We start from the raw sequence: 11499 nt of genomic DNA, 5'->3' as shown, positions 1-11499 counted from the left end.
ACACACACATACATATATATATATATATATACATGATACATAATTAACAATAGTATACTCAGTAATTCTCCTCAAGAAATTATAACTATTTATTAATTAGCTGACTAGGTTTTCAACTTACTGAGATTGAGAGCAGGGACTTGGTCTTGATTATTCTTGTATCCCTAGTAGTAGCCTGAGGTCTCATGTATATTATGTGCTTAATGGATATTTCTTTTTCTAAAAAAAAATTTATTGTGATTTGGGTGAAAGTTTACAGAGCAAATTCATTTTCCATACAGCAGTTCATACACATTTTGTTTCATGATATTGACTACAATTCCCCACAATGTAACAACTCTCTTCTCCCTTCCTTCTTGTCCCTGTGTCCTTCTTACTATGCACTTCTGCCCCCTAAGCTATCTCCTTGTGCAAATACTGCCCTTTTGTTCTCCCATGATTGATTGTTCTGAGGAGTGTATCTACCTGATGTAAATGTTCACCCTATATGCCTGTCTAGTGTTTAGCTGGAAGCCATGGGAGTGAGTTCAGTTCCAGACCTGAAGTAGGGGTCATAGTCTTGGGGGACTCACTGGGCCCAATCAGACCAGTAAGCCTGGTCTTTTTTTTTAATGATTTTGAGTTTAGTTGCACATTGTTCTCCCATTCTATCTAGGATCTCCTGCACTGATCCTTTTCTAAGTGGTTGACAGTGGTAGCTGGGTACCATTTAGGTCTTCTGATCTTGCGGTCATATAGGCTGAGGTTTGCATAGTCTACTAGTCCCTTGGACTAATTGTTTCCATTTGTCTTTGGTTTCTTCATTCTTCCTTGCTCTGGATGAGGAGAGATCCATTGTTGCATCTAGATGTTCATTCGCTTGCAAGCTTTTAAGACTCCAGTCACTACTCACCAAAGTAGGATATGAAACTGTTTTTCTGTTGCATGTTGTGCCAATTGAACTTGATGTCCTTGGCGACCATGGTCCCAAGCCCAAAGGTCCAACGATTTGTTTCCTCAGGGTGGTTGGCTGTGACCAAGAAGTTATCATAACTTTGCCCCTTAATAGATATTTGTTTGTTAGGAGCTCTGGTGGCATAGTGCCTAAGGCATTTGACTGCTAACCAGGCAGTTCAAACCCACCAGCGACTCCTCAGAAGGAAGATTGGGCAATCTGCTTCTGTAGTGATACCGCCTCGGAAACCTGAGGAGGGGTCGCTATGAGTCAGATCCAACTCAACGGTACTGAGTTTTTTTGCGAGATATTTGTTGAAGAGATTTCTTGAAAGCTATTGTAAAATAAAGATGTAAGCAAATAGGATAAAACGATCATTTTTAAAACTTTCCCTGCTGCCTTTCTTCCCCCACCTTGCTTGTTCCCTGCTGCTTTCCGTTTAGTCAGATCTTGAAAGAAGCCACAGAAACTGGTGGAGCATCTTCTTTACCTTCTGCCAGCCAAGGATGTGTTTTTAACAGAATGCGTGCTACAAATATCAGCAATTAAACTAGATACCCAAGAAAGGGCATACAGTCATTGAACTAACAAAGTGTAGGGATCAGAGTTCCTATGAGATGTTTAACCCCAAGTAGGACCTCCTATCAGTATATTACTTTTTAGCTCTTTTTTTTTTCTCAGTATATCCTCCAAGAAATGGTACAGCCAGCCAGTCCCTTTTCCTTCTCAGCTTCCAAATGCGTGGGTTTTTAAGCTTAGCTTTTTGTTACCGCAGTTTAACTTAATTGAATTGTGGTTGGAGAACAGATTCTATACAATAGCGTTTCTTTGAAATTTATTGAGAACTTGCTTTAAGGCGCTAGATGATCAGGTTTGTTTTATTTTTAAACTCTTCTGCGTGTACCCAGAAAGAATGAGCATTCTGATTGATGGATGGGTGTTCTTCCTGCGCTCCTTGGAATGAGGACGCTCGTTTGTTGCTGACATCTGTAGCCCTACTTGTGTTTTTGATCTATCAGTTACTGAGAGAGATGTGTTAAATCTTCCATGGAAATTATTGATTGGCCATTATCTTGTAATGCTGCCCGTTTTTGCGTTGTGTATTGTGAGGCCATCTTATTGTTATCTTTTCCTGATAAATACTACCTTTCAGTGACTTGCTTTTCTGAACATTGCTTTCTACCTTAAAGTCTGCTTTGTCTAAAACTAATGTAGCCATGCTAACTTTCTTTTGCTTATTATTTGCTTGTCTTTTTCTTTCAAAAGTTCTTTTGACTTTCAAAAATTTTAGGTATGTCTCTTGTCAACAGTTGGGTTTTAAAAATCCAGTCTGATAATCTATCTCGTAGCTGATGGGTCTCATCCATTTACATTTGTTGTTGTTCTCTGATGCATTTGTATGTGCTTCTAGCCTTTTTAAAAAGTTTTTTTGGGGAGGGGGTGCTTTAGGTTTCTCCCAGATTTTTAACATCCTTTTTCTGTTCTTTTATTGGGTACTTTCATTCCTTTTCTCCTTTCCTAATATTCTTTCACCTCAGTCTCACGTTTTGATAGTTATCCTGCCTCTCTTCTTCCCAGGGGCCTATTGTGCTGGGCAGAAGGCAGAAAGCTCTGCAGAAGAACCGAAGTGCCGATTTCAACCCTGACTTTGTCTTCACTGAGAAGGAGGGGTTGTACGAGGGCAGCTGGGCCATGGCTGAGGTCTTGAGCCAGCTCAAGAAGAAGGTGAGGCTGACAGACCTTGGGCTTTGAGGGTGGGCAGTGGGCTTCAACATCAATCCTGAGCCTCACTGCCTTTTCTCATTTGCTTGTATTCAGCAGAGGTGAGCTGGGATCCTTTGGAAATGTGTGGCACTGTTTTGACAGGTAGAGATGGGTAGTCACAGATAATCTACAGTCTCTATTAAAGCCAACCTAATATAAAATGCTGAAAAAATGGATTTTTGGCAAACTTCACCTGCAAATATATTGGTGTACAGATGACATTCAGAAGTATTAAAGATACCTTATTTCTTTCATTATGAAATGCCACCAGTTATAAAATGCCTGTTACGGTTTTTCCTGGGGAAGGGATGGTGACCTCACACTTACTTCAAGAAGAGGCTCTTCTTGACTTCGTAGACATTAAAATGTAAACAAAAATGTCTTAGAGGAAATATAATTATACTAGGCCAGTGGTTTAGGAACACCAGGCAATGCATCAATTGCTTGACTTGGGCAGAGCTGTGTTCCACTGGTCTCTTTTAAAAGTGTTCAGTCTTCATTTTGAATATTAGAAAGAAACTATCATTGTTTGGAAGAAATTATCAGTTTGTCATCCAGCAACTGAAGACAGTCTGGGTAGTCTGGTGTTTTTGATAGCTAGACTCTGCCCCATAGATCCTGTCATTCTCCATCACTTCACCAAACGATCTGATGTGGCGTTATTGTTCAGAGTCCCTGATTGCTACACAGCACAGCCAGAGCTGCCCACAAATTTCGTAGCCAGCTGCTCCTTTGCTAAGATCCCTTGCATTTCTTTGATTAACAAGCTAAAAGCTGCGTCAATGTTATTTTCCATTCCAAATGTTTCAAAGAGGAACATTACCTGCTCAGAGCATTTTTATCTACACTCTGATGGGTCTTGTTCTGACTGAAGTAAACTAGTAGTCCTTTTCAAGGTTACTTTGAGAGATTTTCTTTTTTCCTGTTTTTGTTATTTTTTCAGAGAATGCCAAAGAAATATTTCTTTTACAAATTAATTATGAACTATTTGTTCCCATGTTCGGTGTTGTAATAAAAATGAATTCAGATTCATTTGACAGATACATTTGTTGCCAGGTCCTGCTGTATGGACCTCCTATAATTATGGACTCTGCCTTATGAAGCTGAGGGTATAGCAAGGTGGAAAATATTTACATAATTACACAGCTCGTTGCAGTTAGGCTAAGTGCAATAGCAGTTTGAGGTGCTTTGAGTGAACCCTGGTGGCACGATGTTAAGTGAGTAGTAGCTAACAGAAAGGTCAGCGGTTCAAAACCCACAGCTGCTCCATGGGAGAATGATGTGGCAGTCTGCTTCCATAAAGATTGCAGCTGAGGAAGCCCTATGGGGCAGTTCTCCTTTGTCCTGTAGGCTCACTATGAGTTGTAATTGATTTGACAGCAGCGGTTTTTTTTTAATGTGTGTACTTATCCTTTCTAAAGTTTTACTAATGTGCAGCATTACCTGGTTTGTTCAGATTTCAGCATTTTAATTAATAAGCTATGTTATGCCTGATTGGCAAGGAGAAGGATATTTCCAGGAAGCATTTGCATATGATATGGCATCTCTTAATAATTATATTGTTCTGTCATGTTCATCGCAGCACTATTTACAATAGCAAAAAGATGGAAACAAGCTATGTGCCCATTGATGGAAGAGTGGATGACCAAACTGGTACATACAGATAATGGAATGCTATGCAGCAGTAAAGAATAATGTAGAGCCTGCAAAACAGCACATAATATGGATGAACTTGAAGGACATTATGCTGAGTGAAAGAAGTCAATCACAGAAGGACAAATATAGATTAGTTTGTTGTTGTGGAGAGTCAAGGAAAGGTTTATCTATGGAGGGAAACTTTCTTTGTTGGTTGCCAGGGATGGGAGGGAAGGGGAGGGAACACTGCAAAAAAAAAAAAAGCATTGACCCATGTCACTTTAGTTTTGTGTATTTCACTGTACATGAATTATATTTCTATAAAATGCATTAAAAAAAAAAAGAATGGAAAGAGGAAGGGAGACAAAAAAACAATAATTATATTGTTCTGAATAGTGAACACCTTCTAAAATATGGAAGACCTTGGTCCCTTTTAATTTAAATTATTTTTACACAAACCGAGTATTTTTACCGTGGATAAGCCATAGATTGATTAATTTGTCCCAGGACAGACAAGTCATTTTTATATTAACATTTGAGACTCAACTCTCAGAGAAACTTTGCTTTGTCTCTTTCCGCCATGAATATTTATTTTCATCTCTTGATTTTTATCTGCAGAGAGCAGCCACTACATTAGATGAGAAGATTGAGAAAGTCCGAAAGAAAAGGAAAACGGAGGTGAGAAAGGAAGACAAAGACTTGTCTTTGTCACCAAGCCTGAGCTCTACTCTCAGCACGATCCCAGCATTTCTATTTACGGCTTGAGTTTGGGTAGGGCTGGTATAGGAAGACTTCTCTGGCACTTATCATTAGTATTCCTTAAGAGTCGAAGGAGCTCTAGTGGTGCAGTGCTTCAGGCATTTGACTGTTAACAGAAAGTTGGTGGTTCAAACCCACCAGCCACTCCATGGAAGGAAGAGTGGGCAATCTACTTCCACAAAGATTTAGTGTCTTAGAAACCCAATGGGGGTCGCTGTGAGTCAGAATTGACTCAGTGCCAGTGGTTTTTTTTTTTTTTTTTTTTTTAAGAGTCCACATAGCATTCTGACAAGGCCATGGAGTGTAATACTGCTCTCCTTGGGTTCTGATTTTCCTGTATTTATAGTTGCCCTTGCTTTGCTGTTAATTTTTTCCAGGATAAAGAAGCCAAATCTGGAAAGTTGGAGAAGGAAAAAGAAGCAGAGACTGGGAGCTCGGAGAAGGAGAAAGAAGCAATGGAAGGCTGTGACCCAGAGGAGAAGGAAGACTTTGAAGGGAAGGAAAAGGAAGGCTCTGAAGATGAGTCAGAGACCGACTATTCCTCTGCCGATGAGAACATCCTCACCAAAGCAGGTGGGGGTTACAGTGGAGCTGTTAGAAACAGGGACAGAGAGAAGTGGAAAGAGTCCTCTGTGCTCATATCGTTAATATTTAAGATGCCCTCCTGGCTGTGTTGAACTCCTTTCTTCAGGTTCTCTTTTAGGCTAATGACAGTAGTCCCCTTCTACGGTTCTTGTGGGGATTCAGGGAGGTAATCCACATAAAGACCCTAGGACATTGTCTAGTAGATCATAAGTGCTCAATGACTTTGAGCCAAGGTTACTAGTTCTATTTTTCTCCATAGATACACTCAAAGTAAAGGGACAAAGGAAAAAGAAGAAGAAAGGACAGGTGAGTGTGGGCTTGGACACGCTTTTCTTTTGCTACCTGAAATGATTCTAAGGCCATCTGGTTTTCCTGAGCTCTTTGAGCTGTATTCGCCTTCTGTTTTTCCTCTTGTGGTACAGGAAGCAGGGGGATTTTTTGAAGATGCATCTCAGTATGATGAGAGCCTGTCGTTCCAGGATATGAACCTTTCCCGACCTCTTCTGAAGGTAGTGGCTTCTTTCGGTATCTATGGGATTGCTGTAGTAGTCCCCAGTGGAGCGCCATGCTTCTCTCCTTACCCACCTGGATGCTCTTCTCCACCCAGCTGCAAGAGCGTCCTCTTGAACAGTAATACATCATGTCCCTCCTCTTGGACTTGGGATAAAAGCTAAAGCCATTATACTGGCCTATGAGGCCCTGCCCCTTCTGATCCCCTCTGATGTCACTTGGTGGCACTCATTCTGCTCTAGCCACACTGGCCTTCTCAGGGCCTTTGCACTTGCTGTTTCTTTTGTCTACGACACTCTTTTCCCAGAAACCCCCTTGGCTCATTCCCTCACCTCCTGCAGGCCTTTCTCAGTGCTCAGCATCCCATAGCACAATGAGACCTTTCCTGACAGCTCTACCTACGTTGCACTCCATTCCCTTCCACCTCTGCACGCCTTCTCCCCTTGACTACCATATTTTTCTCCAGAATGTTTATGTCCATGTGACATGTTTATTTTTCGATCTGTTTCTTTCTAGCAGATGGTAAGGTTCGCGAGGGCTGGTTTTATTTCTTTGCTTTATTGCTGTATCTTCAGTGCCTAGAACTCAGTGCCTGGCACATAGAAGGCACTTGATAAGTGTTTTGAGTAAATAGCTACGAGGGATCGGTATAGGTACCACTTGTTTGGAAATCTGCTGTTTGGTTCGTACTGAGATGACAGCCCCCAACCCCCATCTGATGCTGTATTTTCTTTAGGCCATTACAGCCATGGGCTTCAAGCAACCCACCCCGATCCAGAAGGCGTGTATACCTGTGGGTCTGCTGGGGAAGGACATCTGTGCCTGTGCAGCCACTGGGACAGGTACAAGGAGAGGAGCTCAATGGGGCAGAAGAAGGTTGCTGAACTCAGAATAACACCAGGAGGCCAATTAGCTAATTTTTTTTTAAAACCGTTTAAAGCATTCATAGTGATTCATATTGGATTGATGGTTTTAATGGCTTTTGAAGACTGTTGGAAGTCACTGGGTGGCATACATGGTTAAGCTCTTGACTGTTAACTGAAAGGTTGATGGTTGGAATCCATCCAAAGGCACCTCAGAGGAAAGGCCTGCCCATCTGCTTCCAAAAGGTGGCAGAATTGTGAACTCTGGGATGCAGTTCTGTGCACACATGATGTCACCATGGGTCAGAATCACATTGACGGCAACTGGTTTGGTGTTTTGGCTTTTGAAGATTCCTGGGAATTTCAAATTGACCCGTTTCCATTTTGTGTTCTTAGCAGCTCTTCACGGACTGTTTACTTTATTTCTGCCTCTCTGTTCTCTGTGCCTGTAGTTGGAGGGAATTGGAGGGAGAAGGGACCACCGGTGGGAGAGACTGGGGAGAGAGTCATTATCCAACAGAACCTGGACTGCCCACTACAGAGGCAGAGACCTGAGGGGCAGGGCGGGTGGTGGAACATAGGAAACTGGGACTAGTTCCCTGTGGCTGATGCCAGGAGCTGGAGGAGAGATTGTTGAACCGTCTAGTCCTTAAAATGTGCTGAAGACAAAACCAAAACCCAGCCCACTACATGTCAGTGCTTAAAGGAACAGGGCATGTAGGCCTGTTCCCACAGAGCACAGCAATTAGCTTTCTCATGAATCGGGAAGGAATGGCTTAGCAGTCCTCAGTTCTGTCTCTTCAGGCCACAAATGACAAACGACAGTGTGTATGGTTGGCTCTGCCTAGGTCGGCCATGGCAGCACTCGATCTCTTCCAAACCACAGAGCCATAGCTGGGGCCGGCCAACTGTGTGCCTCTCTGCATTCTAAAGCCAAAGCCAGTTTTGCTTCACTGCCGTCTCTTTGCATTTTTGTGAAAGATCAAGACTTGGGGCACTTTGCTCATGCACGTGATGCCTGGGAGGTTAAATGGGTCTGTGTTTTTGGAGGCAGTTTGGGAATACGTATCCTACCTCTGAAAAGTGTTACAAAGAAATGAAGGTGGGTGAAAGCAGAAGTTTTCAGAGAAAAGTTGAGAACCTGGTTCACTTCTGTATTTTTTAATTTTTTTAAATTATGATTTGGGTGAAAGTTTACAGAGCAAATTCATTTTCCATATAGCAGTTCATACACATTTTGTCTCATGACAATTGCCTGCAATTTCCCACAGTGTAACAGCTCTCTTCCCACTTCCTCCCCATAGTTACCCGTTCCCTGTGTTCTTCTCTCCCACGCACTCCTGCCCTCCTTCTCTCCTCCCCCCCCCATCTCCCTGTGCATACACAGCCCTTCTATTCTCCCATGATTGATCTCTCCACAGAGTGTATCTGCCTAGTGTAAATGTTTAGCTCATATGCCTGTCTTTTGTTTGGCTGGAAGCCAGCGGAGTGGGTTTAATTCCAGACTTGAAGGGGGGCTAGGGGCCATAGTCTCAGGGGTGCCACCAGGCTCTATCAGACCAGTAAACCTGGTTCCTTTTGTTTTTATGATTTTGCATTTTGCTCCACATTGTTCTCCCACTCTATCCCAAATCTCCTACATAGATTTCCCTCTGAGTGGTTGACAGTAATAGCCAGATACCATCTAGCTCTTCTGTCTCATGGTCATATAGGCTGAGGATCGCATGGTCTTAATAGTCCTTTGAATTAATTGTTTCCATGAGTCTTTGGTTTTCTTCATTCTTCTTTGCTTTGGATGAGGAGAGACCCATTGTTGCGTCTAGATAGCTCTTCGCAAGCTTATAAAATCCCTGTTGCTGCCCACCAAAGTAGGATGTTCACTTTCATATCTTGCAGAAATGACCAACCAGGGTTTTGGGAATTCTGGCTTGTGTTGATTAGTTTCTGTACTAATCAACACAAATTCATTATTATTAGTTGAGTACTAGTTTCTTTACTTTTTTCTTTCTTTCTCTGAATAGATAATTCATATACATGGCTTAGAAATCAAATACTTTAGAAGGGTGTGCAGGAAAAGTCCCCCAGTTTCCAGCGCCTTCTCAGCCTTGTTTCTGGGATATCTTTCAGAGGTTTTCAAATGCAAATGTAATAGAAAATCATTACATTTCAAATGCAAATATAAGTACATAGATAGCATCCTCCTTTTTAAACAGAAGATAGCAAACTATACACTGCTCAGCATGGGCCTTTTTTCACTTGTCCTGTCTTTTCCTTTTAGTACATGGTGCAGCAGTATATGGACGTATGTCTTGGTGTAGTTTATTTTTGTGAGTTTTAAAAAAATTTTTTAAATGAAATATAATTTACAGTAAAGTCCACAACCTTGTTGTTGCTGTTTGTTCTGTGGAGACCTCCTGTGTGCAAGGCAGAGCTGTTAAAAAAAAAAAAAGACAGAGCTGTCCCATAGTGTTTTCCAGGCTGTGACCTGTCGGAAGTTGATAGGCAGGCCTGGCTTCTGAAGTGCCCCTGGGTAGATTTGAACCACCAACCTTTCAGTTAGTAGTTAGTGTTTAAAACTGTGCCACCCAGGGATTCTCCACAAGTTTAGGTGTGAGTTTTTGCATTTGCCTATATACATGTTGTATCATTTCTTAAACATTTATATATACCAAATTAATATTTTTAACTCCAAAAAATGTGTATACTCCTTAGAGCAGTCAACCATAGGAGATTGGAAGGGCAGTATCTGCACAGGGAGACAGCGCAGAGAGCAGGAATGCATACGAAAGAAGGACACAGGGAAAAGGTAACCACAGGGAGGAAGTGGGAAGAGAGCTGTTACAGGGATTGCAATCAGTGTCATGAAACAAAATGTGTATAAACTGTTGAATGGAAAATGAATTTTCTCTGTAAACTTTCACACAAATCACAGGTTTTTCTAATAAAAATGTGATATAATAGTATAGTGAGATGATAAAGAATTTCCTTGTTTTAAAATTTATTTTGGAATGATTGTAGATTCACAGGAAGTTGCAAAAATAGCACCTAGAGTCCCTGAAGCCCTTCAAGCCCCCTGCAGTAGTGGCAGGAGCTGTGTGTTGTCTTGTCGATTCCCACTCATAGTGACTGGCATCCCACATAATGGAGGATGATGTCAAAACCAGGAAACTGGTGTCGGTATGGTTGTGCTTACTAGATGACAGAGCTTGTTCTGTTTTCTGAAGGATTTATTTTTAACAATAAATGGTACTTGTGAGGCAATCTGTTCTAGTACCAGACTGCAGCTTTCAGGGGTCTGGTGAAGGTCATCTTTGTTTAATCCCATTAGGGTATCTCTGTGATCATGGCCTCCTGGTCTGGCCATGAGAGGCCCTTCACAGGAGTAAAAATTTTAGAAATGGGATATATGTACATCGCTACATTGTGTAGTAGTAAAACATAACTTACATATCCAACCATAGGGATCTGTTAATTTTATAGTACAAATAGTCATATGATGTAATACTATGAAGCTATTTAAAAATAATGTAAAAATGTAAAGAATATTTAAAGAAATGGGGAAATATATATTGTTAAGTTTTTTAAAAGATAGTTACAGAAAAGAATGTGTAGTGTCATCTCTTTGCACGTGTGTGTACAGATAGTTCTCAGACATAGCCAAACTCCTTGTACCTGTGAGATTGGCTCTCGGGTTCGAAAGCTTAGGACTTTAGTCTCATGAAACAACTCAGTCAGTTGGCATAACACATTTACAGAGTTCACGGTCTGTATCCTAGTGAGGTGTGAGTGGTGTCTGGGGTCTTAAAAGCATGCAAGCAGCCATCAAAGGTACAACTCTTCATCACTACTCATCAGGAAGAAAAGGGAAAGAAGGAAACCAAAGCTTGAGTCTACCAGGGCTGATAGCCTATACAAACCACGGCCTCATCCACCCCAAGACCAAAAGAATTAGTTGGTGTCTGGCTGCTGGTACTGATGATTCCGGTCAGGGCCACAGTAAATGGACCCTGATAGAAATGGAGAGAAATAGAGAACAGAATTCAAATTCTTAAAAAGTCTAGTCTTACTGGCCAGTGGAGATTTTAGGGCTCCCTGAGACTGTCACTTTGAGATAAATGAAATAACTTTAAACTTTGAACCAAAACTATCCCTGGAGGTCACCTTTGAGTGAAATAACAGGTTGGCGTACAAAGGATATTACTGTCTGACAGAGGTGCTCCTTTGAAAAACCATCTGTATAAGACCAAAAGGTCAACACTTAACTCCAAAGCAAAGAGAAGATAAGGGGGCAGGGAAATGATGGAGTATTGGAAATGGAACAACCTGAACGCAGTTAAAGGGATTTTTTTTTAATTTGGGTAAAAATTTACAGAGCAAATTCACTTTCCATACAGCAGTTCATATACACTTTGTCTCATGACACTGACTACAGTTTACCCCAATGCAACA

At 41.4% G+C, this 11499-nt stretch overlaps 1 protein-coding gene across 1 annotated transcript in view; it reads left to right on the top strand.

Moving 5' to 3' along the window:
- Nucleotides 1–11499, top strand: part of DDX27 (DEAD-box helicase 27) — a 27699-nt gene that overhangs the window by 2062 nt on the left and 14138 nt on the right. The window contains exons 2-7 of the mRNA XM_007938328.2: nucleotides 2513–2659; nucleotides 4952–5011; nucleotides 5470–5665; nucleotides 5937–5983; nucleotides 6100–6186; nucleotides 6924–7029. Of these exons, the coding sequence (XP_007936519.1) occupies nucleotides 2513–2659; nucleotides 4952–5011; nucleotides 5470–5665; nucleotides 5937–5983; nucleotides 6100–6186; nucleotides 6924–7029 (643 nt within the window). The remainder of the gene's footprint in view (nucleotides 1–2512; nucleotides 2660–4951; nucleotides 5012–5469; nucleotides 5666–5936; nucleotides 5984–6099; nucleotides 6187–6923; nucleotides 7030–11499) is intronic.

This window comes from Orycteropus afer, unplaced genomic scaffold, assembly GCF_000298275.1.
Source record: "Orycteropus afer afer isolate SDZICR_OR568_19922 unplaced genomic scaffold, OryAfe1.0 scaffold00049, whole genome shotgun sequence".
Classification (NCBI taxonomy): domain Eukaryota; kingdom Metazoa; phylum Chordata; class Mammalia; order Tubulidentata; family Orycteropodidae; genus Orycteropus; species Orycteropus afer.
Note: the sequence above shows the minus strand (reverse complement) of the source record. Positions and strands in the feature narration are given on the sequence as shown.